Source organism: Chiloscyllium plagiosum, chromosome 22 (assembly GCF_004010195.1).
Source record: "Chiloscyllium plagiosum isolate BGI_BamShark_2017 chromosome 22, ASM401019v2, whole genome shotgun sequence".
Taxonomy (NCBI): Eukaryota; Metazoa; Chordata; class Chondrichthyes; order Orectolobiformes; family Hemiscylliidae; genus Chiloscyllium; species Chiloscyllium plagiosum.
The window spans coordinates 18827095-18854835 of NC_057731.1; the positions used below are offsets into that span (position 1 = coordinate 18827095).

The 27741-nt window shown below is 41.1% G+C and overlaps 1 protein-coding gene across 11 annotated transcripts in view; it reads right to left on the reverse strand.

Moving 5' to 3' along the window:
- Positions 1-27741, reverse strand: part of LOC122561108 (kinase non-catalytic C-lobe domain-containing protein 1) — a 351506-nt gene that overhangs the window by 239924 nt on the left and 83841 nt on the right. For 10 of the 11 annotated variants that reach the window (XR_006314907.1, XR_006314906.1, XR_006314909.1 and 7 more), the window contains 7 exons: positions 24339-24485; positions 12338-12455; positions 10796-11934; positions 6654-6768; positions 3191-3262; positions 3000-3061; positions 2752-2910 (listed from right to left, as the gene is read on the reverse strand). Coding sequence is in view for 7 of the 11 variants with exons in the window: in XM_043712542.1 (XP_043568477.1) it covers positions 2752-2910; positions 3000-3061; positions 3191-3262; positions 6654-6768; positions 10796-11934; positions 12338-12455; positions 24339-24485 (1812 nt within the window). In the remaining 4 variants the exon portion in view is untranslated. Of the gene's footprint in view, positions 1-2751; positions 2911-2999; positions 3062-3190; positions 3263-6653; positions 6769-10795; positions 11935-12337; positions 12456-24338; positions 24486-27741 lie in introns of those variants that run through there. The other variant, XM_043712544.1, reaches the window with a different exon arrangement.

The following is a 27741-nucleotide window of genomic DNA, read 5'->3' on the forward strand; positions in this document are numbered from 1 at the left end:
TGTGGATGAGTGCCATGCCTCTAGGAATTCCCTGGCTGTTCTCTGTCTGGCTTGCCCTATGGTAGTGTAGAAAATACCATGCAAGGACTGCACAAAACCCTATATAGGACAAACAGGAAGACAGCTAACAATCTGCATACATGAACATCAACTCGCCACGAAACGACACGACCAGCTATCCTTAGTAGCCACACAGGCAGACAACAAGCAACATGAATTCGACTGGGACAACACTACTATCATAGGGCAAGCCAGACAGAGAACAGCCAGGGAATTCCTAGAGGCATGGCATTCATCCACAAACTCCATCAACAAACACATTGACCTGGACCCAATATACCAACCACTACAGTGGACTGCTGAAACTGACAACCGGAAGCGGCAGGGACAGACCACTATAAACACTGGAGGAAACATCAAAGAAGCACTTCGCAGGAGGCTCCCAAGCACTGATGATGTCGCCTAGCCAGGGGACGAAACGTTTGCAACAAAAACTTCCAGCTCGGCGAACAGAACCACAACACAGAGAGAACTAGCCATTTGGATACAGAACTGGCTCAATGATAGAAGACAGAGGGTGGTGGTGGAGGGTTGCTTTTCAGACTGGAGGCCTGTGACCAGTGGAGTGCCACAAGTATCAGTGCTTTTTGTCATTTATATAAATGATTTGGATGTGAACATGGGAGGTATGGTTAGTAAGTTTGCAGATGACACCAAAATTGGAGGTGTAGTGGACAGCAAAGAAGGTTACCTCAGAGTACAACAGGATCTTGATCAGATGGGCCAATGGGCCATGAAGTGATAGATGGAGTTTAATTTAGACAAACATAAGGTGCTGCATTTTGGAAAGGCAAATCATTTAATGGTAAGGTCCTGGGGAGTGTTGCTGAACAAAGGGACCTTGGAGTGAAGATTTATAGTAGAAAGTAGAGTCACAGGTAGATAGGGTAATGAAGAAGGTGTTTGAAATGCTTAACTTTATTGGTCAGTAAATTAATTACAGGAGTTGGGAAGTCATGTTGTGGCTGTACAGGACATTGGTTTGGTTAGGTGTCTATTTGAATACTGCATGCAATTCTGGTCTCCCTGCTGTAGGAAGAATGTTGTGAAATTTAAAAGGGTTCAGAAAAGATTTACAAGGATGTTGCCAGGGTTGGAGAGTTTCAATACAGGGAGAGCTGAATAGTCTGGGGTTATTTTCCCCGGAGCTTCGGAGGCTGAGGGGTGACCTTATAGAGATTTATAAACTCATCAGGGGCACGGATATGGTAAATGGGTAAGGTCTTTTCCCTGGAGTGGGGGAGTCCAAATCTAGTGGGCATTGGTTTAAGGTGAGAGGGGAGAGATTTAAAAGGGACCTAAGGGGGAACATTTTCATGCAGAGGGTGATATGTGCATGGAATGAGCAGACAGAGGAAGTGGTGAATGCTGGTACATTTACACCATTTAAATGGCATCTGGATGGGGTATATGAATAGGAAGACTTTGGAGGATATGGGCCGAATGCTGGCAAATGGAACTAGGTCTATTTAGGATATCGAGTCAGCATGGACGAGTTGGACTGAAGGCTCTGTTTCCGTACTGTATATCCCTATGACTTTATGAATACGAGCCAACACTAAATTCAGGGCAGCACGGTGGCTCAGTGGTCAGCACTGCTGCCTCACAGCGCCAGGGACCTGGGTTTGATTCCAGCCTCAGGCAACTGTCTGTGTGGAGTTTGCGCATTCTCCCCGTGTCTGCGTGGGTTTCCTCTGGGTGCTCCGGTTTCCTCCCACAGTCTGAAGATGTGCAGATTAGATGAATTGATCATGCTAAATTGCCCATTGTATTCAACAATGTGTAGGTTAAGTGCATTAGTTCGGGGTAAATATAGGTTAGGGGAATGGGTCTGGGTGGCTTACTCTTCAGAGGGTCAGTTTGGAATTGTTGGGCCAATGGGCCTGTTTCCACACTGTAGGGATTCTATGAATATACATGAACACTTCTTCTTTCCCAAGCTAAGATTTGAATGTAACTTCTTCAAATTGGTATCATTGTTTGGATTTAATCGTCTCATTTAGAAGCAGATTGTAGTCGAGTGAGTCACTGGGGCTGTTCAGGCCAGATAAAGAAAATTCAGGCGCCCCCTTCTCATACACAGACTATGGTTCGATTACTTGAATTGTTATTACTTTGTGAAAATATTACTCCACCTGCATCCTTTATAATAAACTAACTGGTGCTAATTAAGCTCTACCAGTTTACAGAGCTGAAAATATTATCTTCCTTCATTTCCCATTGCTTAGTAATGATGCTGTAAAATATCACCTTATCTGAAGCTCTAAGATGATGAGTTGCACTCTCCTATAAAAGTGATTCTGCAAGAATATTCTTCACTGATTTCGAAAATACGATGGTTTGAGGTGGATTTAATTTTAAGTCTTTTTTTATATTCAACAGTATTTTAATTATTCGCAATGTTTCAGAACCTATTTTCTATTCTTACCTTATCAAAATACTGGAGCTCGATTAACATTACCACTGTCAATGACAAGCAAGTTCAGATAGATGGTGGTGCAGGACTACAACTGACTGGATTGATTAAGACTGCATAACCAGGAAGCACAAGAATGCGCACAAATTGTTATCAAAATTCATTGAATTGTTTTTAAGAGATTTATTTTTAATAATAGTGAGATTACTTTGATATTACTTGTAGAAGTATAACAGAAAATGCTAGCCAGAACATATGAGGTTTGACACACGTACCTCCAGTGCATCTGTAATTGAAGGTCTTTCTTTGGAGTTTCTCTTTGCCATATCCAATAGTAGCTTCTTGAGATTTCTAGACAATGGTAACTTCTGATTTACTGGAGCATTGTACTTAGCAGCTGCCCACAAAATGGCCGCAATGCCATAAACGCAAACCTGTCGAGAAAATACATTAACTCAGAGAAATCTAAAAGGTTTTTCTTTTAGGGCTTTACAAGGAAATACTTTCAATATAATTAGCAAACCTTTTCTGTAACCACTCCTTGTGTTTCAAATTCAGGTGCCAAATAGAAAGAATCCAGATTTCCTAAGTGAAGATAATGTATGCCAATGAAATAAAGCTTATAGCGGTTGTTCACTATTGAAAATATTTTACATTCTTTATTCAGAACATAAAATTCGTAATGCAGAAACTAAAAAATGCAATTCCCCATACCATTGCACATTGGTGATACAAACAAAACTTCTCCATTAGTGTCAATGTATGCAGACTCCAGGCATAAGTATTCTAGAAAATATAAAGAAAATGTTATCGGAGTTATGAACAGATAATTGTTTCATACTGCTGACTGAAATAATTTACAAAATTAGTTAACTAATCATGCCACATGACTACACATCAGAAGTCCATACAGTCCAGCCAGCTAAGTTGATTAATGATAACAAATCAAAGTTAGCATTTGTTTAGTTCTGTTTGTCCACTATAGTTAATGACGTAATAAATAACATTCTCATAAAAACCTCAATCCGAGCAAATCCTATCTGGATACATCACAGCATGGTAATGCAACTGTGCTTCCCAAGACTGAAAGAAACTACAGAAGGTTGTGAACACAGCCCAGCCCACCACACAAACAGCCTCCCATGCATTGACTCCATATATACTTCCCGTTGCATTGGGAACCAACATAATCAAAGAGCCCTCCCACTCCAGTTATATTCTCTTCCACCTCTTCCGTCAGGCAGAAGCTATAGAAGTTTGTATATGTGTATGAACAGATTCAAGACCAGCTTCTTCTCTGCTGTTATCAGATTTTTGAATATTAATGTTAATTTCGCCTTACACCTTCTCAGCCGCTGGCACATTATATCCTGCACTGTTCTGTTACCCTGATCCACTTGCACAGTATGCTCTGCCTGTAAAGTACATAAGTCAATACTTCTCATTGTACGTCAGTACATGTGACAGTAATAAAGCAAATCAAATCAAATCAAAGGAAATATATGGATGCCGAGTGATCTAAAAGAAGAACTTGACGAATGGCTTGACCAGGCATGAAAGTAAAAGTTCCATAAGGGAAGCTGAAAGGATCACTTGACAAATGAGTTTCTGATAATTTACAGAGAATGAGCAAAATGCACAACAGCAAAATATATTCAGGAATGTAAATATGGCTAAAACACATGTGTAATATAGGGTAAAGTAGCCATTGTCCTACAGATCATCGGGTAGCTCTCCCTTTAAAGAGAAATGACTGGTGGTAGTTTAACCTGAGGGTCACGCTGCCTCAGATAAGGGAACAGTTTGAGAAGGAAAGTTCTTCATGGTAACCTCAGCTGGTGCAGGAAATTAATCCATACAGTTGGCATCACTCTGTATTGCAAACCAGCTAACTCATCCCGTTATTAAATATATATTAGAAGTGAATGACCTCAATGTTCCACAGGTATTTCACCTATGGCATGAAATGGAAGTTTAAACTACATATCATGATATGACAAGGTCAGTGAAAGAACAGTTTAAAATTAAACTCTTCCAAAGACTCTGTTTAAAGTGAACCAAAAGAAACATCAAAAATATACAAAACGTGTACACCAAACACAGGCTTTGGCAAGTCAGGTGAGACAGGAACAGTTTCAATTCAAGCTTGTTAAGAACAGTATGTTATCACTGTCTAGCTGGCCGAAAGGAGTTTAAGAGACATCTGAACAATGTAGCAAGTACCTTATATGGAACAAGAAGTGCTGTTATGATGTATGAAAAATAAATTGTGATAGTATAAGCGTAAGATATTGTGTGCAGAATCATCCTGACTCTGACCATCCTCAGTGGCTGATTGACCATGGTCAAGCCCACAGATTTGTATTGAAGACTGCCCTTGCCTTCCTGTGCCAAGATCCCAAGTAAAAGCTATGCACAACATCTAGGGACAAAATTATTTCAAAGTTTGTTAAAAATCAAACAAAATCTAAAAAAAAAGGACTACAGCAAAAAGATTTGTACAGTGGAATGATGTCTCAACCCCTTTAGTGGCGTGGCAAATGTGTCGAAGTTATTGAGGTGTGAGAGAATGAATGTGATTCTCTGCATCCAGAAAAACCCAATATGGTGACTGAGGTTGAAAATGCAAAGACAGTCTTGAGCAGGCTACCTTCAAAAGGGACGATATTTTTAATGAAGAAGAAGTGTACTACTTTCTCCTACTTCTGGAGCCTTACAGCGATTAATAATTTTTTCAAATATTAAGCTCCTCGAGTCTGCTCGGCCAATTGACAGGATCACAACTCCACTTCTTTGCCTACTTGTTGTACATTCTCCCTTTATAGTGAAGAATCTATCTATTTCTGCCTTAAATATACTCAATCACTGTTGTCCAGGGAAGAGGGTTCCACAGATTCATGTACTTGTCAGAAAAAATGCTTCATTTCCTCCTTATTTTTAAACTGTATCATTTATTTCTAATCTCTCCTGCATCCTTTCAGCATTCACCCTGTGAAGCTGCTTCAGGATCTTCGATGTTTTAAGTAAAATCACCTCTCATTCTTCAGTGAACCTTCTCTGAACTGTTTCGAGTGCAATTACTTGCTTTCTTAAATAAAGACACCAAAACTTCACACAGTACTCTAATGTCTCACTAGCACCCTGTACAAATCTGGTAAAATATCTCTAAATACATTTCCTTTTCCTTGTTATAAATAACAACATTCCATTTGCTTTCCTCAGTACTTACCTTTACTAACTTCTTGTGATTGATGCCCTAGGACACCCAGATTCCTCTATACCTCAGAGTTCTTCAATCTCTCTCCACTTAAATGTCATGCTGCTTTCTATTCTTCCTGCCAAAGTGGAAAAATTCATTGTCTCCCTACATATTCCAAAAAACTCTGACTTGGGGACAGTGGTGCAGGTGCCAGGAGATCCCCAAAATATCTTCCAAGAGGCTTTAAATTCTGTGAGCATGATCTTAACCTCAACAACTACCTGATGAAGGAGCAGTGCTCCGAAAGCTAGTGCTTCCAAATAAATCTGTTGGACTATAACCTGGTGTTGTGTCATTTTTCACTTTTTCCAAGGGGTATCTTTTTTTCCTGTGTGAGTCTATGGATTTCAATAGACTTTTCAGATTTAAGGGACATCAGGGTTCTAGTTTTTCATGACCTCACTTGATATCTACACGTAAGCACTTCATGATTATTTAGACAGAAATTGGGTCTGGAAACAACATCTGCCTCTTCTCTAACAACCGAAAATATGGTTAATAAGAGCTCACCATTGCTGACTTGCCTGAGATCATCTAGCTTAGCATAGACTAGGGAACAGACTTGAGGCCCTTATGCCTTCCACAATCAACTGCGATCAGTTTCAACAACATATTTGTAGTTTCATATCACTTTTGGAAAACTTTAATGGGTGTCTTTTAAGACATTAACAACTTCTACTGCTGAGTCTTAGCTAAGATGGCAATAGTGACTGATAAATGTAAACACAGTAATGAATTACATTTATGGGAAGCAGGTTGTTCTTAAAAACTAAATTATATGATGCAGCACATATTACCTGATTATGTTTACAGTGTAACATTTTCTCTGCAGCTTCCTGACATAAACGAAAAAGGAAACAAATGTGTACAATTTTAATAATATTGATAAGTAAAAAATAAAGACTTGTAGTACAATACCTGGATAATCCTTGCAGAGTTGCAGACTGATCAAACATTCATGACACAGAGCCCACAATTCATGATCTTTCAAGGGTCTATCATCCTCAGACAGTAGCTCCTCTAATGAAATATGCTGGTACAGGAATGGGAGGGAGAAATAGGAATCAGTATTCTGAACAAATTAACTTTGTTAATGCAAGTATACAAGCAAGTTACATGTCAGGATCACATGAGTATTAAATGAAAGGGTGAAATTGTTGTAGCAGAATTGGCAGATAAATTCTAAAGCCGGCTGCCATTAACAGACAATCATTAACTTATTGCTAGGAGTGTAATTAGGCTGTACTGTGACACAGGAATGGTAGGACAATCCATTTGTGAGAAAATGTACTTCTTTGAGGTGGTAGTATAATGAATGACAATTACATATAGGAGTTTGGTGATATGTATGGGGAATCTAGTGGAATTGTATAGGGCACAAGTAGATGATTCCAATAATTCTCTATTTCAAATGAGAGTTTTACACCTTGACAAAAAATAAAAATCATGCAACATCCTGCTCTCCACTTCGCAACAACATAGCATGCTCAAACAAAAGGCTAAGAACAGGTTTAGTAACTTTGTCCTTCCTTCTGGACAATTCTCAGTTTCTAATAAGGTGTGATTTCCAGAGAAATACATTAAGTTTTATTCGGCAACAACTCTGATTTTCAAATAACAATTTTAATTTCCAATTTACAGGTTGTGTTGTTTCAAATTGGTCAATTTTTGAACAATGCACAATGGTTCACACTGCTGCCTCACAGGACCCAGGTTCAATTCTACCCTTGGGTGACTGTCAGTATGGAGTTTACACATTCTCTCCATGTCAGCGTGGGTTTCCTCTGGGTGCTCCGGTTTCCTCCCACAGCCCAAAGTTGCACTGGTTAGGTGGATTGGCCATGTTCACTTGTCCATAGTGCCCAGGGGAATAGCCATGGAATAACCATGGTAAATTGTCAACAGTATCCAGGAATGTACAGGTTAGGTGGATTGGCCATGCTAAATAGTCCGTGGTGTTCAGCAATATACAGATTAGCTGGATTTGCAATGGTTAGTGTGGGGTTACAAAGATAGGTTGGGATGTTCTCCAGAAGGTCACTGCAGACTCGATGGTCCATATGACCTCTTTCTGCACTGTAAGGATTCTATTAATATTGACATCTTCTTTGACACAAAATGCTCTTTCAGATTTTGAAAAGAAAATTCATGGCCATCACAAACAAGGCTAGCATTGTTTGTGTTTCCTTGGTAGGGGGAAAGAGGGGCTGTCTTCTGGAATTGCTGCAGTTTCAATGGTGTCAGTTTGCCCATGGTGCTGTTAGGAAGGGAGATCCTGAACCTTCTTGAGTATTATTGGGGCTTTATTCATATGGGTAAATGAGGAGAATTCACTAACATCCCTGACTGACACCATGCAGTAGTGGATAGGCTTCAGGTCAGGAAGTATGATATGACATTTAGAATTCCCAATTATTTTTGTACGGCTGTACAGCATAAGTCTCTGATCAATGGTAACCCTGCGATGGAGATGGTGCTATACTCAATGATGATAATATTGTTTAATGTCAAGGAGAGATCGTTAAATTCTTCTTGGAGAGAAATAAAATGTTCATGACAGTTTTCATTTTAGAGTAGAAGACACAATGATAAAAGTGATCATCGGTTTTGAGATCAAAGACATGGCATTGCTATCACGACAGTTGTCACTTGGGACACAGAACAATCAGCAGAAAATAGCATGAACCAACCTAATTCAGAGTGAGAGAACAGGGGAGAAATTCATTCAGTGCCAGATAATAATCTCCTTTAGGAGTAACTATTCTAAATATACTTAGAACTTTCCCTTGAGGGATTATTTGATATATTGATGGTTTCTACAGGATAAAATAAAATTGTGCAGTAAGGGTTTTGTCCTGTGGCAAAAGATTTCACAGCAATGCCAACTCTCAATAAATTGAAGCACTAATGTCAGCTCAACACAACTTTCATTTTTATCACTGGATCCAAACCCTAACGGAAAATGCTTTAAGTATATAAAACAACAAGCTTAGATGTCTAGCAAAAAGAACTATGCAATGATAGAATGCGAGTCTGTGCCCTTAATTCATGACTTGGGAACCTCCAAGCCTGGTTATACTTCTATGAATAAGAAAGGGACTTGGGGTACTTGTATACAAAACGCAGAAAACTAGCACACTAGTGCAGCAAGTAATCAGGAAGGTTAATAAAATATTGGCCCTTATTTTAAGGGGTTTAGAGTATAAGAGTAGGAAAGTCTTACTGCAGTTGTACAAGATACTGGTGAAACCACACCCGGAGCACTGTGAATAGTTTTGGTCACCTTATTTAAGGAAAGATATCATTTCATCAGCAGTTTGGAGAAGGTTCTCTAGGATAATGCCTGGAATGGAAGAATTGTCTTATAAGCAAAGGCTAAACAGGTTGGGACACTACTCACTGGACTTCAGAAGAATGAGGGGTGATCTCATTGAAACATGTAGGATTCTTAACAGGCTTGACAGGGTAAATATTGAGAGAATGTTTGTTGAGAGTCTAGAAAAGAGGGCATAGTCTCAGAATAAATGGATGCCAGTTTTAGACTAAGATGTGGAGCAATTTCTTCTCTCAGTGGGTTGAGAGTTTTAGCAACTCCATGCCACAGAGATCTGTGGAGGCAGAGCCTTTGTGTATACTTAAGGCTGAGAGAGATTCCTGATCAGTCTGGGAATCAAGGGTTATGGGAAAAGGCAGAAAAGTGGATGTGAGAAATATCAGATCATTCATGATCCTATTAAATGGCAAATCAGGCTCAAGGGGCCAAATGACCTACTCCTGACCTTGTTTTTCATGATTGATTGGTCCTAATTGATTGAAGGCCAGATGCATTTTCAAAATGAGAGGTAAAACCGTGAACAACATAATTGTTGTCAAGCTGTTCTTTGCAACCCATTTCCTGTGTGGCATTAATAGAGACTTGGATGTTATTGACCTTTTCACCTGCAGACAATACACAACTATCCCACGGCAGAAACATAACAAAAAAAGGTTTCTCACCCAAAATATAGCACTGACAGCAAGACCAGAATCTTGTACTCCAGTAACCAAAAATTCACATCTTAACATAATGCTAAACTGAAGCTAAATGAGATTTAAATTTGGGAGAAATTATTTTAGTGTACCTGAGAATGTCAGAGTTAAAAATATCACAACACCAGGTTATAGAGCAACCGGTTTATTTGGAAGCACTAGCTTTCAAAGCACTGCTCCTTCATCAGGTAGTTGTCCTCCTGATCATCATCACCATCACCTGATCATCAACCACCTGATGAAGGAGCAGTGCTCTGAAAGCTGGTGTTTCCAAATTAACCGGTTGGACTATAATCTGGTGTTGTGTGATTTTTAACTTTGTACATTTCCTAACTTTGCATGTGGGAGGCACGGTGGCACAGCGGCAGAGACCCAGGTTCAATTCCCGACTCAGACGACTGACTGTGTGGAGTTTGCACATTCTCCCCGTGTCTGTGTGGGTTTCCTTTGGATGGTCTGGTTTTTCCTCCCACAGTACAAAGATGTGCGGGTCAGGTGAATTGGCCATGCTAAATTGCCCATAGTGTTAGGTGAAGGGGTAAATGTATGGGTGGGTTGGGCTTCGGCGGGTCGGTGTGGATTTGTTGGGCCGAAGAGCCTGGTTCCCCACTGTAAGTAATCTAATCTACACTCCAGTCCAACACTGGCACCTCCAAATCATGCGAATGCCAGGAAACTATCATCACTTAATCAAGAATCTACTTTCAGTAGTAATTCATCCATGCGTTATAAACTTGCATATTTTGCAACTAAGCAAAAGTGCAAAATGCTAAAGTGATTAATTTTCTGGTGTTTTACAGAACAATTTAAATTAGCCTTTATCCTAAACTCAAAACAAGATATCTTCTATAGCCTTATTAAGTGAAGGTGATAATGATTCATAATGCTTTGCAAAAGATACATTTATGATATAGAAAAATGAGAATGAAAACTATGAATCAAGAAAGAATGTCTTATATTTTTTAGCAACGCACACAAAACATTGCACTTAATAACCAAAGAAACAACATGTCTCATAAAAACTCTCATACCTGTTTATCAAAATGAAATTCTGCAGGATCATTTTCAGCAGCTCTGATAGGAGACATCTGCTCTCTATTATCATCTTGAGAATGTTGAATGACATTGCTAAATAGCAGGGTATTACTTGTTGATAAATCATTCACACTTTGGGAGCGGCTTTGTTTGAAACTATTTCTCTGAGTACAGCCAACAATTCTTTCAGTATCTAAATAAATACTGTCCAAATGAGGCAAATCACTTGCTTCAGTTTTTGCTGCCCTGTAACTGCAGTCTCCAAATGCAGCCCTTGTGCCTAGTAATAGTCCACTGGAAGCAAGTGAATCCATTTGACTGTTCATGCTTGCTGAAGTAAATGATAATGCTGAGATTTTAGCTTTGAGACTTTTCGTGGAAGACATTTTCCCGAACGTGAAGGGAGGTTTTAAGGATCGTTCTTTGCTTTCATCGAAAATTAAGTTACGACTCTTGGGCAAGTTCTTATTTACTGCTGCTATACTAGAGACCTTCTGAGTCCCATCACTTGACCTGTTCACATTTAACCTTTCTGATGGAAGACTGTTCTTTGGAATGAAATTAACATCATTATTCTTAGTTCTAAAATGTACCTTCTGAGGACAGTCTGTAATATTCAGCATTTTGACAGAGCCGACTGAAGACAAAGAATCTGCAGTAATGTCAGAAAATGAAATTGGTGAATGATTAGATGTGACAGATCTGCCGAGCTCCATTTTGGATTGATGAAGATGTTGAGAACTGCCCGCCAATTCTGTTGGTAGTTTTGGTAGCATTCTCTTCCGAGCTGTTGATCGTTTCTGAGGAACAGGTGAAATCCTGTCGGCCTCATGTCCTTTGGTATTCATTTCAGTAGAATTCATAACGAGCACTGGTTCCCGTCTCTCGCACGATTCTGATGAATTCACGTCATCTAAAAGCTGATCACCTTCAACAGTTAAATCTGGATCTACGTCTTGCACACATTTCTCAGTCTTGCAAATAACCTCTACTGTTCCGCTGTTCTGCATGTTTAAGTCATATGGCAGGTCTTCAGTGCTCGATGAGCCATCTGCTGGGTTTCTTTCACTTGTTTGCAGCTCATGACCTACACCTTCCTGACGCATCTTCTCTTTACAGGTCTCTTCACATCCATCTATGTAAAGATTTTGAAAATGCAGATCAGTCAGATACCAAGATCCATTTAAAATAAATAGAAGGCATGTGTAAGTTAACAAAATGCATTCCAGGATAGATGAAAGAATAAATCTGTAGTAATAATTCAATCTCACTGAATGAAACATCTGCGGAGTGAACTTATTCAATGTCAAGATCACAGAACAGGCCTGTCCCAAATGTACAGTTAAATTTTCATCACTCCCAATCTTTTTCCCACTGAAGTTCACAATTTAAAATCTTTCTGGAGAATAATTTTCTAGACTTGTAATTTTCACTTGCTTCGAAAGTAGAAAGCTTGGCGATATTTTCCAAGTTTGGAAAACATCTGAAAATGAGCCAAAAATTTCTTGTGGCCAGGGAAATAATTATCTAACACCTACCTTGGAAAGCACCAACAGATTCAATTGAAAGTACTCTTCTACCTATGGCGGACAGATTACGGCAAATACTGTCTGAAGATAAGCATTTTAGTTTCTCTTCACATGTGGTGATGATACTCTGCAGAACGTAAATAAATGGGTAACATTATTAAAACATCTATATTAATAATACATGTCATTGTAATAAAACAAAAGCTGAGATGAATGGGTCTTTTTCTGGTTGGAAAGGTGTAATTACTCGGGTGCCACAGCTTTCAGTCCTTAGGCCCCAACTATTTCCAATCTTTATTAATGACTCGGATGCAGGGAGAAAAAATAATACAGCCAAATTTGCACATGACTCTAAAATAGGTGGGAAAGTCAGCTGCAATGAAGAACTAAGAAATTTACAAATAATCTCTATGCATAGTTTAGGTGAATGGGTCAAAGTTTGTTAGGTGAAGTTTAACATGGAAAGTGTGAGGTCATCCATTTTGGTCAGAGGAATAGAAAGGTAACTTATTATGTAAATGGAGAGAATTTTCAGAATAACTTTAGAGTCGTAGAGTCATAGAGATGTACAGCATGGAAACAGACTCTTCCGTCCAACCCATCCATGCCGACCAGATATTCCAACCCAATCTAGTCCCAACTGCCAGCACCCGGCCCATATCCCTCCAAACCCTTCCTATTCATATACCCATCCAAATGCCTCTTAAATGTTGCAATTGTACCAGCCTCCACCACTTTATCTGGCAGCTCATTCCATACACTTGCTGTAGAGGGAAAGGATGTCGTCGTGCACAAGTCACAGAAAGCTAGTATGCAGGTACAGCAGATCATAAGGAAGGCAAATGGAACTCTGGCATCTATTGCTAAAGGAACAGAGTATAATAGTAGAGAAGAATTGCTGCAACTGTACAAAGCATTCGTGAGACTGCATTTGAAGCAGTACATACAATTTTGGTCCCCTTATTTGAGGAGGGATGTAGTTGTATTGGAGTCAGCTCAGAGGAGGGACACTAGATTGATTCCAGAAATAAGGAGCTTGTTTTATAAACAGAGATTGAACAGTTCAGCTCTATACTCTCTGGAGTTTAGAAGAATCAGAGGATATTTAATTGAGATACATGACATGCTAAAGGTCATTGATAAAGTAGAAGTAAAAAGATGATTCCTCTTATGGGACAATCTAGAATGAGAGGTCATTGTTTTAGGATAAAGCAGAGCAGATTTGAAACAAAAGAGGAGAAATTACTTCTCTCAAGGGGTTGTGAATCTGTGAATTTACTTCCCCCAGTGTGCAGTGGATGCTGACATTGAATAAATTTACAAAGGAAATGGATTTTTAATTAAGAATAGGTCGAAGGATTATTAAGAGCAGGCAGCAAAATGGAAATGAGGCTGAGGTGAGCTCAGTCCTGATCATACCAAATGGCAGAATAGGCTCAAGGGGCTGAACTGCCTACTCCAGCTCCAGGTCCTTATGTTCTTTATGCTTTTGCCAAGCAGCAAGGTGAGTTTTGTGTCTGTAGCAATGAGTTACCAGTGAGAGTTGTTAAACACTTTATTAATACCATAACTTGCCTCATTCATATTCAGATTTTTATATTACCAAATGCACCAATAAAACGGATAATTGAAAACAAAGGGGAAACCTGGTAAATTCAACTCACCATTGACTGTGGGAACCCTCAATGATGCTCAGCTTCTCAGGCTACAGTTCATGGCCACCAGCCACACATACCCTCATCCAACCTGTTGGCATCCAAGAATTGCCAACCCCTCTTCACCATTATGCCACCTCTCCAATCCACTTACGGGCTGTTTGTGAAGCACAGACTAACATTACAGGGTGGACCAGAAATGAGCATGAAAGGATTATGGGCATGGACAGGAACCAAGCACATGGATTAGACCAGTTTAAATCTCAGGGCAGCCAACAGGCATATATAAACAATGCAGTGCCATATTCCTGATGTTGAACTAGGACTTGCCAAACCTCTTGTGCAATCCTGATATGCCAACAATTTAACAAATAGGGCTCAATTTTACTGGGAATCAGCTAAGTGTTTCATCAGTTTCATACAGGATTTATCTCTGAGTGAATTTTCTCATGCTCGCTTACCAAACTCACCTTACTAACTACACATCTTGCCCCTATGGCACCTACTTGTTGCATTCTCCCATTCACTGTGGGCAGAGGTACTCGTCACTGCCAGGACATGCCCATGTTCCAGTTGTGCACCATGTTAGATGCTGTCAGTCCGGAGCTACCCTGTATGCTTCACAACATTTGACAAAGGAATATCCACGCCTTCACGTCCTCCTCCCCCAGGACCAGCAGACAACAACCAGCGTTCCCTCTAATTTTCTTTCCGGCAGTGCAGGCCTCCAAGATCCATGTGCAGTAGCAACTGGAAGTGAATGTTGTAATCGACGAGCCATCACCGATCATTGGAGCGGCTGCATACACACAACTGCGCAGTTTCAAGGGAATGCTGACCACGACACCTTCACTCTGCCAGCCTGGTCGCAGATTGCCACCCTAGTCAATGTAGTGTTGATGATCTGGAGAAGTGCCCAGTAATGCTACAAGGTCAATGATCTTCTCCGCTTTGCGAGAGGTGAGTATCATCATCTTTTGTCATTGTACAAAACTTCCCCTGTGGCTCATGGCACGTGATATCTTCTCTCCCTCGCTCCCACCCACCCAATCCCTTCGCGTTACAAACTGTGCATGGCATCAGCGCTGCCCACCCACTCCCTCGGAAGCACCTTATCACCTGCACTAGCACAAACTGCTTTGCCAGGCACTTTCATTTCCTTTCATCACTCCCTTTGTCTTATTCCAGGAGAAAGCAGCCCAGAAGACAGTGGAGAAAGTCAAGAAGGGAGGCAGGGTGCCCAAATTCAACTCCTCACCCCGGGGTGAAGAGAGGATCCTGGCACTGGCTGGTGTGGGCTGCAACCATTTAAGTGGATATGCCAGATACTGACATCATGGTGGGTTTTCTTTGTGATTAATATCCTGAGCAGCTGCTGGTAAGCACGTTATTGCCACATGTCCATAGATGGTCAAGGAAGAAAAGCTCCAGACCTCTGGCATTTGGATGACAGATGGAGACCAAGGACCTGCTCAACCCCAGGCAGGAGATGACCCAGTGATATGAGTAATTAACAACTTCCACAAACTGCACAAGTAGACACAGCAGCAGCAGACAGCTTTGTCAGAGGGTCTAGGCAAAGTATTCCAAAGGCTGTAGGACTGTAGCAACACAGGAGAGGCAGGACTTGCAAGGTCTGCTGGATAAATACACAAACCGATTGTTCTACACCTTGGTGCTCACCGCCACCAGCCAGGTAACAGGGGAACGAGGAGCCTCCTCATGAGGAGACAGGATGGTGCCACTAGGCACTGTATAACCAGGCCTCTTGCATAGTCTCCTCTCAGGATACTTCAGCGGTGGCTAGACCTTTCACTTCTACTCTGTCTGCCAGCCTTAGCCCTCTGGGAGTTTGAGCTGAGGAAAGTGTTCCTATCTGTGAGTAGGACACACACAATGTGTCTGCACCCTCTAAACAGAAACCTCCTTGTGGTCACCCTTCACAACTATTATTCCCTCAATGTTACAGCATGTTGTCTCCAAATTCCATAATTCAGTTCACAAATTTACCTTCCACCGAAATGACCCTGATGAACCCCTGACTTTGTGTGGATGAACCCCCCCCAGGACTGACAATGACTCGTCTGCCTTGAAAGGATAACCCAATCTGGTGAGACTCAGCATACACTGACGGATCTCTATGCAGCTCCCTGTCTCGATTCCCATGACTCTCTCAACTGTTTGCACTAGACCCATAGGTCTCAGGGTGGCCCACTCTCCAGAGATACAAACCCCGACTTTGATCATCCCAAGTGGGTGACAGACTGGACTCAATGAGGGGGCAGTAAGCCAATGTGTGTCAGATGCCAGGATCCATGGATGGAGGGGGTTGCATGCTATTTCTGTTGTTGACAGGTGGGGCCAGAGGAGCAAGCACTGAGCTGGAGTCACTGACTTTCATGTCACAAATTGTCTCCGTCTAGTTTCTATTCAGCAGGCACAAAAACTGGGAACTCCATATAAACGAAATGTAATTAGATAATGATTGGTCAGAAGATATAAAAGTTTGAATAGGCATATGAATAAAATCAAGAACAACTTCCTCCCAGCTGTAATCAGACTTTTGAATGGACCTCTGAAGTTAACGTTTATCTTTCTCTCTCTGCACTTTCTCAGCGACTATACCACTATACTCTGCAATCTCCTTCGATCTGATGCACTTTGTATGTTATGATCTGCCTGTAGAGTGCACAAAACAACACTGTTCTCTATACCTTGGTTTTCCCAACTTTCTCACCAATGTCTACAGCAGAAGAATGCACCCACAGAATAATATCTAGTGGGACATAAAGTGCCAAACAAGCTGACGGTGTGCTGAGGGTGAAGACTCGTGAAGGTTTTGAAAGAGGAGTGTGAGGTGGCAAGATAAAGATGTACTGCCAAAATTGGGACAGCTATATAAGACTAGTCAAGAAACAGTCTGACATCGTCACAGTCGTGGAGTTGTCTGTAAGGTATAGTTCCAACACCATGTCGAGGCATGTTGTGTCCCACTGACAGGCCAGGCCAAGCTGAAGTGACAGCACAATAGCATACATTTAGGAAGGAGAATCACATTGATTCTGTGCCCTCTACTGCCAACCTCTCCTCAGCTCATGAATCAAACTTCAGGCTGAACACCACGGACCTGCTCAGTGACACTCAATTTGGATTCCACCTCAGTCACTCTACTCCCAACCTCGTGACAGTTTTGGCTCAGATATGGGCAAAAGAGCTGAATTCTGGATGGCAGATGTGGGAGACTGCCCCCTGACATCATTTCAAATCCTTACCAATGGTTATAGATGCATCATAGCAAGCATCCTAAATGGAATCATCACAGGATGGTTTGGCAACTGCTCATCCCAAGGCTGCAAGAAATTACAGAGAATCGTGGACACAGCCCAGTCCATCACATTAACCAGTCTTCCACCCATTGGCCAAGATGGAGGACAGGAAAAATTTCTGGCTGTAACAGGCTGCTCCTTTTTTGAGGCATTTTAGATGTTGGACGTGATTCTAGGAGCAGCAATTACTATTTTATATACTGTTGCACTGTTTTGGAACTTTGGAGAAAAAAAAGTCAAACAACAGTGCTTTTAAAAGGGAGAGGGACAGACAAAGGCAGCACATGGTCAGTGCAGGAGAGAGAGAGAGAGAAAGACACCCACACTGCTAACTGACACAGCAGTGAACCCGCACAGTTACTGCCTTTGCTGTTAATTCATGTATCACTGGACATCAGAGTGTGTCCAGGAAATTTAACAAACAGTGAAATTCACAACTAATCTTGGAGGAACCTGTTTGGGAGAGGTCACAGCACAGAAACAGATAAGTTGAATTGTTTTAACTGTGGCCTTGCTGTAAGTCTGCAGTAGTGATTAGAGTGGGTTCTTTCTTGATTATATGTTTTATTTGAGATGTCTCTTGATTAAACTTAAAAATATAACCCATATGTATTAAGTTAGCCTGGAGCAGTGTTTTGTAGAGGAATACGACAGTGCTATTTTCTGGGTCTGCAGATTGAAAGAAGCAAAAATGGCCTTTAGTAGAGTGAAATGCTCTTCTTGTCAGATGTGGGAGTTTAGGGGCCGTTTATATGTCACTGAGGATTATATCTGCAATAAATGCCAATGGTTGCGAATCCTATTAGATGGAATGGATCGGATGGAGCAACAGTTAGAGGCAATGAGGAATTTACAAGAGCAAGTGGGTGTGATGGATGGCAGTTATAGAAAGGGAGAAAAGTCACAGGTACATAGATGGGGTAACTCCAGGAAAGGTAAGAGACGGAGGCAGGTTGTGCAGGAGTCTGCTGTGGCTATCCCCATTTCAAATAAGTATGTTGGTTTGGAAAATGTAGCAGGTAATGGATTCTCAGGGGATTGTAGCACGAACAGCCAAGTTTCTGGTATCGACATTGGCTCAAATGCAATGAAGAGTACGTCAAGTTCCAAGAGATTGATTGTGATAGGGGACTCTCTAGTCCGAGGGACAGACAGACATTTCTGTGGCCGTCAGCGAAAAATCAGAATGGTGTGCTGCCTCCCTGATGCCAGGATCAAGGATGGCTCAGAGAAGGTACAGAGTATTCCCAAGGGGGAGAGGGCCCAGCAGGAGGTCATTGTGCACATTGGAACCAACAACATAGGAAGGGAAAAGGATGAGATTCTGAAGGGAGTATATGGAGAGCTAGGCAGGAATTTTAAAAAGGAGGTCCTCGAGAGTAGCAATATCTGCATTGGTCCTGGTGCTATGAGCTAGTGAGGACAGGAATAGGAGGATAGAGCAGATGAATGCATGGCTGGGGAGCTGGTGTATTGGGAGAAGGATTCACATTTTTGAATCATTGGATTCTCTTCTGGGGTAAAAGTGACCTGTACAAGAAGAACGGATTGCACCTGAATTGAAAGGAAACTAATATACTGGCAGGGAGAGTTGCTAGAGCTGTTCTGGACGATTTAAACTAGTAAGGGGTGGTTGGGGGGGGCTGGTGGAGGTGAGGGGTGTGGGACCCAGGAAGGTAGTGGGGAAAGAGATCAACCTGAGACGCTACAGCTGGGAAAATAAGTGAGTCAAACAGTCCGGGCAGGCTGGGACAAAGCAGAGAACAAGGTAGGACTGATAAATTAAACTGCATTAAACTGCAAAGGGCCTAACAGGAAAGGCAGATGAACTCAGGGCATGGTCAGGAACAAGGTATTGGGATATCATAGCAAGTACAGAGACATGGCTCAGGGATGGACAGGACTGGCAGCTTAATATTCCAGGATACAAATGTTACAGGAAGGACAGAAAGGGAGGCAAGAAAGGAGGGGGAGTGGCGTTTTTGATAAGGAATAGCATTACAGCAAGTGAAGGGGGACATGAGATAGCTTTGGTAAATAGAATTAAGGAGAATCCATCCAAAGGGTTTTTATAAATACATTAAGGACATAAGAGTAATTAGGAAGAGAATAGGACCACTCAAAGATCAGCAAGGCAACCTTTGTGTGGAGTTGCAGGAAATGGGGCAGACACTAAATGAGTATTTTGCATCGGTGTTTACTGTGGAGAAGAACATGGATGATATAGAATGCAAGGAAATAGATAGTGACGTCTTGAAAAATATCCATATTACAGCGGCGGAACTGCTGGATGTCTTGAAATGCATAAAAGTGGACGAATCCCCAGGATCTGATCAGGTGTACTCTTGAACTCTGTGGGAAGCTAGAGAAGTGATTGCTGGGCCTCTTACTTAGATATTTGTATCATCGATAGTCACAGGTGAGGTGCCGGAAGACTGGAGGTTGGCAAACGTGGTGCTACTATTTAAGAAGGGTGATAAGGACAAGCCAGGGAACGATAGACCAGTGAGCCTGATGTCATGGTGGGCAAGTTGTTGGAGGGAAGCCTGAGGGACAGGATGTACATGTATTTGGAAAGGCAAGGACTGATTAGGGATAGTCAACATGGCTTTGTGCATGTCTCATCATGTCTCACAAACTTTGGATACAGAACTGTCTCAAAGGTAGAAGACTGGGTGTGGTGGTGGAGGTTGTTTTTCAGACTGAAGGCCTGTGACCAGTGGAGTTCCACAAGAATCGGTGCTGGGTCCACTACTTTTCATCATTTATATAAATGATTTGGATGTGAGCATAAGAGGTATCATTAGGAAGTTTGCAGATGACACCAAAATTGGAGGTAAAGTGGACAGCAAAGAAGTTACCTCGGATTACAACAGGACCTTGATCAGATGGGCCAATAGGCTGAGGAGTGGCAGTTGGAGTCTAATTTCAATAAATGTGAGGTGCTGCATTTTCGGAAAGCAAATCTTATCAAGACTTATACCCTTAATGGTAAGTCCTAGGGATTGTTGCTGAACAAAGAGACCTTGGAGTGCAGGTTCATAGCTCCTTGAAAGTAGAGTCGCAGGTTGTCAGGATAGTGAAGAAGGCATTTGGTATGTTTTCCTTTATTGGTCAGAGTATTGAGTACAGGATTTGGGAGGTCATGTTGCGGCTATACAGGACATTCGTGAGGCCACTTTTGGAACATCGCATGCAATTCTGCTACCTTTCTATCGGAATAATGTTGTGAAACCTGAAAGGTTTCAGAAAAGATTTACAAGGATGTTGCCAGTGTTGGAGGATTTGAGCTATAGGGAGAGGTTGAATAGGCTGAGGCTGTTTTCCCGTTAGCTTTGGAGGCTGATGAGTGACCTTATAGAGGTGTACAAAATCATGAGGGGCATGGATAGGATAAATAGACAAGGCCTTTTCCCTGGGATGGGGGAGTCCATAACTAGAGTGCATAGGTTTAGAGTGAGAGGGGAAAGATATAAAAGAGACCTAAGGGGCAACGTTTTCACACAGAGGGTGGAATGAGCTGCCAGAGGAAGTGGTGGAGGCTAGTACAATTGCAACATTTAAAAGACATCTGGATGGGTGCATGAATAGAAAGGGTTTGGTGGGATATGGGCCGGGTGCTGGCAGGTGGGACTAGATTGGGTTGGGGCATCTGTTTGGTATGGACAAGTTGGACCGAAGGGTCTGTTTCCATGCTGTACATCTCTATGACTCCTTGACTCTCTGACTCCATCAATACTTCCCACTACCTCAGGAAATCAATCAACACAATCAAAGACCCCTCCCACTCCGGTTATACTCTCTTCCACCCTTTTCCATCAGGCAGAAGATATAAAAGTTTAACTACACATAGAGGAGGAGAAAGTGAGGACTGCAGATGCTGGAGTACCAGAGTTGAAAAATGTGGTGCTGGAAAAACACAGCAGGCCAGGCAGCATCCGAGGAGCAGGAGAATCGACGTTTCGGGCATAAGCCCTTCTTCAGGAATGAGGCTGGTGTGCCAAGTGGGCTGAGATAAAAGGTAGGGAGTATGGAATTTGGTGGAGTGGTGCTGGGAATACGATAGGTGGAAGGAGGGTGATAGGCCGGAGAGGGGGTGGGGGCGGAGAGATCGGGAAGAAGATTGCAGGTCAAGAGGGAGTTAAAGTGTTCAGCCACGGGGCAGTTGGGTTGGTTGGTGCGGGTGTCCCAGAGGTGTTTGCTGAAAACTACACATAGATTCAAGAACAGCTTCCTCCCAGCTGTAATCAGACTTTTGAACGGACCTCTCAAAGGTTAACATTTATCTTTCTCTCTCTGCACTTTCTCAGCAGCTGTAAAACTATGTTCTGCAATCTTCTTCGGTCTGATGCACTTTGTACGGTATGATCTGCCTGTAGAGCGCACAAAACAACACTTTTCTCTGTGTCTTGGTATATTTGACAGCAATAAATCAAATCAAACCAAATTAAAGTTTTGCCAGGATATGGTTTCAAGGAGTCCAAGCAAACTGGAATTAAGGGCATTGGGGGGAAAAAAATCTCCACTGGTTAGAGTCATTTCTGGCACATAGGAAGATGTGATTGTTATAGATCAGTCATCTCGGATCCAGATCCAAGAGTTCTTCAGGATAGTTTTCTCGGCCTAAATATCATCCATTGTTTCACTAATGACCTTCCCTCCATCATCAGGTCAAATGTTGTTCGCTGATGATGCACAAAGTTCAGAACTCCTCGCAACTCCTGATATATTGAAGCAGTCCATGTTGAAACGCAACAAGAACTGGGCAATATCCAAGTCTGAGCTGACAAATGGCAACTAACATTCAGGCAACATTAGTGCCACTTAATGGCTATTTCTTATAAAATAGAATTTAAACATCATCCCTTGACATTAAACCACATTAGTATCATGAATCCCCAACTAACAATACCCTGGAGATTACCACTGACCAAACAATTAAAGTGGCCAGCCATATTAATATTGTGATTGCAAGAACAGTTCAGATACTAGAAATCCTGCATCAATTAACTCACCTCTGACTCCCCAAAGGCACAAGTCAGAAGTCTGATGGAATACTTCCCACTCGCCTGGATGAGCACAATCTCAATAACACTCAAACAGCTTGGTACCATCCAGAACACAACAACACAAATGATTGTCACCAAATCCACTGACATTCATTCCCTCCATTACTGCTGCTTAAAATACACTGCAATAACTCACCAAGCCTCCTCTGAGAGCAGCTTGCAAACCCATAGCTACTTCCATTTGGAAATGCAGCAGATAGATGGGAACACCACCTCCTGAAATTTCCCCACTGTTATGGACCAGACCCAACCCCCTCAAAAAATATGAAGATAGTCTCGACCCTACTCTTTTCTTATTTTATAGGTAAGTGTAAGGCATTGCTTTCCTGTTGCAATTTGATTGGTCAAACTACCAGGCTTGAAACAAAACACACTTTGTTCATATACTTTAATAAAACACAGACGAAATAGAAATAAAATAATTGGCTCAACTGCAACTCTATTGAAATGCTTAAGAAAATAATATATATTAACTATTATAAATTAACTGTTCCAATAACGTAACACCCCATTAACACACCCTTGGGAACATGTAATTCAGTCAAATGTATTGTCTCACATTCAATTCCAGCAGTAGGATGAGAACCCCAGCTTTCAGCTGTAACAGAGAGAGTAATAAGAGCTACCACATTCAGGTTCAAGGCACCAGCAATCACTACTGAAGGCTAAAACTAAAAAAAAATCCTGATTCTGTGAGAGCTTGACCCCACCCATTCAAGCTGCTTCTATTGTTCCAACTTTAAAAAAGAAACTGCAAGACTCCACAAGCTGTTTAGTGGCTCAAGCAGTCTGCTCGGTGCCTCTGTCACAGTCTTTCTTCATAAAAAAAACAGGACAGAATACACCTCTTAAGTCCATAATATCATCACATCATTCACCATCCTGACTTAGAAATATTCCTTCAGTGTCACTTGGTCAAAATCATGGAATTCTCTCCTGAACAGTATTGTGAGTTTACCTACAGCACATGGACCACAATGGTTCAAGAAAGCAACTAATCATCTTCTCAAGGGCAACTACGGATGGGCAATAAAATCAGTGGTGAGCCACTTTCTTGAATTGCTGTAGTTCGTGTGGTGCAGGTACACCCCTCATACTGTTAAGAAGCAAGTTGCAAGATTTGTACCTCGCAACATCAAAGAACAACGATATAGTTTCAAGTCAGGATGGTGAGTGACTTGGGGGATTGTCAGGTTGTAGTGTTACTGTTCATCTGTCCTGATCTATCGACATGGGTTATGGATTTGGAAGGTGCAGTCAAAGGAGCCGAGGTAAGCTATTGCAGTGCATCCTGTAGATGGTGTGCACTGGTTCTTCAATGTACTAATAGTGGAGGGAGTGAATTTTTCAGATTTTGGATGAGGTAGTGGGAAGGAGAGGATGGGGGATTAGGGACGGTGGTTGATTGGTTTGACTGCTCATCCTGAGGGATACTTAAAGATTTCTCAGATAGCCAGATACTTAGGTCCAGGAGTTTGGCATTAAGACACTTGCCTCCTGAATCCACCAAGTTTCTTGCCTTAATGAAACTGCTGGAGACACCAGAAGGCCACAGCTAAAAAACAAAGTGAACTGAATGACCATAAGCCTTTTTCATTATTAAATCTGCATCAGATTGATTGCTCACTCACTTTACAGGCTTAGATAGAGCTGGAAGTGGATGGTTAGAGTCAGGTTTAAAGACAAGAAACATAGTTTTCAGACTAACCCAAACTTGCCTTAGTTCTTTAAAGTTAAAGATCCCATTCCCAGACTATTCCCACTTTAGGACCTCCCACGCGTGGCCCACAAATTTCCAGCTTTTTCAGATACCCAGTTGACCTATATGTACGTAATCCAAAATTTGCATAATGAAGAGGTTATACAAAGTTATACAGAATGATTTTATACTCAGGGCTCTACATGTATGGAGGAAAAATAAAGCCATACATAAATTCCACCAAGAATCTCAAAATCATACCTCGATGTCTGGTCTGTCTTCAGGCTTTTCCTGCTGCATTTGATCGAGAAGGCTTCTTAATTCTTGGCTGAGGTTTGGTTCTAACTCTGGCTCTATCACAAACTCAGCTGCAGCAGCTAGCGTAGCCCCCAAAGAATAGACGTGAGCCTGAAAATATTAAGAACATGCATAGAAAAGTTACAGTGTTACAATATTTGTTGGATATCCTGGTACATTAAAATATATGCACTATATAATGTAACTCTCACAACGTTCCAGCTGTTATCTCAGCAAAAGTAAATGACATTGTTTCAGGTTAATGTTACATTTATTGCTGAACAAAATGTTTTTTGGGACAAAAAATATAGTCATTTCATTAGAAATCAAGTAGCACTTGATACGATAGGCACCTTAAAAAGTAGGAATTACGTTTTCTGGAGAACTTAGTAAGGAATTATATTATTTAGCACTAGCCCAAACAATAAACTGTGATAATGATTGTATTACATGAGCACAAAATCCAAAGGTTTTCTCATCGCTGCACTTACAATAATCACGACACCCAGGTTACCAATGATATGTTATTATTGTTACCTTACAGCACTTCTTCAAATTAAATTTTAACTCAAGCGTGATTGGTGTGGAGCAAAAACATTTCTGCCTGACCTGCTGTGCTGTTCCAGCAATAAAGTTTCAACTATGTTATTATTGTTACCTTACAGCACTTCTTCAAATTAAATTTTAACTCAAGCGTGATTGGTGTGGAGCAAAAACATTTCAGAAGACTGTACAGGCAGTCCCAGAGTTGCAAACGGATTCTGTTCTTAAGTCCATTTGCATGTTGATTTGTATGCAAGTCTGAACACAATGCAGGACAATATAAAATATATTCATAAGTACAGGAAATGTACGTTGGATCTTTAAAATGAATATTAATACATCCTTTTAATTCAGAAGTACGAGCATTATAAGTCATATGTTTATAAATTGGGGACCCACTGTAAAAAGGTATTTAACAAACTAATTTGCATTGAAGTCCCAAAATTTATAAAATTTGGGTGGGAGTGGATTAGAAATCTGTACATCTCAACCTTGAATATACATAAGAACACATTCTCGACAGTCCTCTGTAGTAAAGAATTCCATAGGTTCACCACACTCAGAGAGAGAAAGAAATACAGCCAAGTGTGGTTTGGGAGAAGTTATTCACAGGAAATGATTCACAGGAAAGGATTACTTTTACTTCATCGTCGAGCCCAAAGGAGCACTTCTGGTCCAGCTGGTCACAGTAGGAAAGGTTACAAACATATCCACATCATTTTTTGAACACAGGTCCTCTTCTGTTTGAGTTCAGGTGGGAACTGAAGGCCCACTCTTGTTAAAATTTCTGCTTCTATTCCAATGATCTAATTGGAGAACAGTGTGTATGCTTCAAGGACCAATTGGATTTTATGACAGGAGACTCAACTCTAAGATCATACCCCTACTTATCCTCCTATGTCCCAGTTAGTTAACTTGCATCTGTAATTTTTATTGTGTGTTCTCCAGGCCTCAATTTGGCTTTTTACATTTATCACAGTTGTGGAATACAATTCACAGAGCAGTGATAAATGCTGGAATATCATATAAGAATAGCTGAATTTTACTTGGCTGTTGTAAATCAGTGTTATCGATGTCACTCTCACATTAATACATATACTGTGTCATGAACTAGGGACAACAAGGTGAATATTAATTGGGTTAAAATTAAAATGCATGCTAATCTTGAAATAAGTGCTGTAGTCATACTTAATTTCTTCCTGGCGTAATGAGATACTTGACAAAGGATGGGCTTTGGAATTGTTAGTTCAGAAGTTGCAACAATAACAGGCTGTGTCAGAATATTATTCACTCTACGTAGAACAAGGAAATAAGGAAACAGAAAATAGAGACCAGTTGAGCTATTACAGAAACCAGACCCAATACTGAATGTTGAGATTTCAGAGGCCTGAATGAAGTTGGATATTATAACATGAACTAAAACTCTATTATTGAGAAGTTCTTTGGCTAACTGAGCTTAACTAAAATATCCAATTCTTAGTCCACACAGACTCAAGTGTGGTCATCTTTCACCACAGCAATGAAATTATTTAACTTCTAACTCACCATGAGCAATCCCATGCGAGATCTGCCTGTTAAAATATAACTTGACACTGACAACACTGCACCATTTAGTAATGTCAGTATAGGCTAAGTGATTCAGAGAATGTTAATCTATTAATTGGCCTGATCCAAAGATCACATTCATCATTTGTTCAATTGCATAAACAAACAGCTTATATTTCAATGACTAACCAAATACACAAGTCCTAACATGCAAGACCAAGGACATTATATTGTGAAACAAGTCAATGGAGTCTAGTATCTACCAGGCCCTGTTAAGACTCCTGTTACAAAGAACAGGGCTTTTTTTGTTCTGTCCAGATTTGCATCAAAAGATTGAGATCGCTTTTCATGACATAAAAGTGGAGGTGATCAGACATTGTGAGTATTTGCAGTGGTTCAATGGCACTTGCCAATTAAATGAACTAAATTAGTGAGAGCAAAACAAGTGACAATGCATGTAATACAGTTGTTGTGTTACTGGAGAACAGGTTTCCTTTACAGCAAGAAATTTAAATGAGCTAACGATCAACAAATGTAACACACGTATAGTCAACTGAGTAGCACATAGGGAGGCTTGTTTCATTTTGACAGCCTCATTTAAATGTTGCTGCCTATTTCACACAAGCATCCAGAAGTAGCTCACCAGGTTCAAGACTGTACAGGACAGAATGCAAACTGTCCTGGAAAAAAAACATTCTGGTACTGCTGTAAAAGGAGCAGTCAATCTATGATGAGCCCATTTAAGGTATTTTTAATCAATCTGTTCAGAGATGTTACAACACACCTCTGGAGCAAGTGGACCATGAATGCAGGTCACCTGGCTCAGAGGTAGGACACTACCACTGCACAACAGGAACCTATATTAAAGTTACAGTACAGAACCAGAGTCCACAAAAGAATGCAGGTATTTCTATCCGTTATGAGCCCATTTAGCATCACAGGCACAAACTGATTTCATCCCTTTTGCGTCTGTTCTTGTTGATGAAAGTGATGTTGAGTGCCAGGCTAGCATGCTTTTATGATTGATTCCAATGTTGCTAATTGTGGAAATGGTTGTAAGTACATTAAGTTTGATCAAGCTGCACAAGATAATATCATTCATCCCAAAGAGATGCATGAAAATGAACAGCTTTGCACAAATAATAGCTCATTTATTTCACACCATGAAGGGCTTTGAAGTCCTTGAAGCCTGACATTGTTCCTATGCACTCAAAGTTACATTACATTACATTACAGTGTGGAAACAGGCCCTTCGGCCCAACAAGTCCACACCGACCCG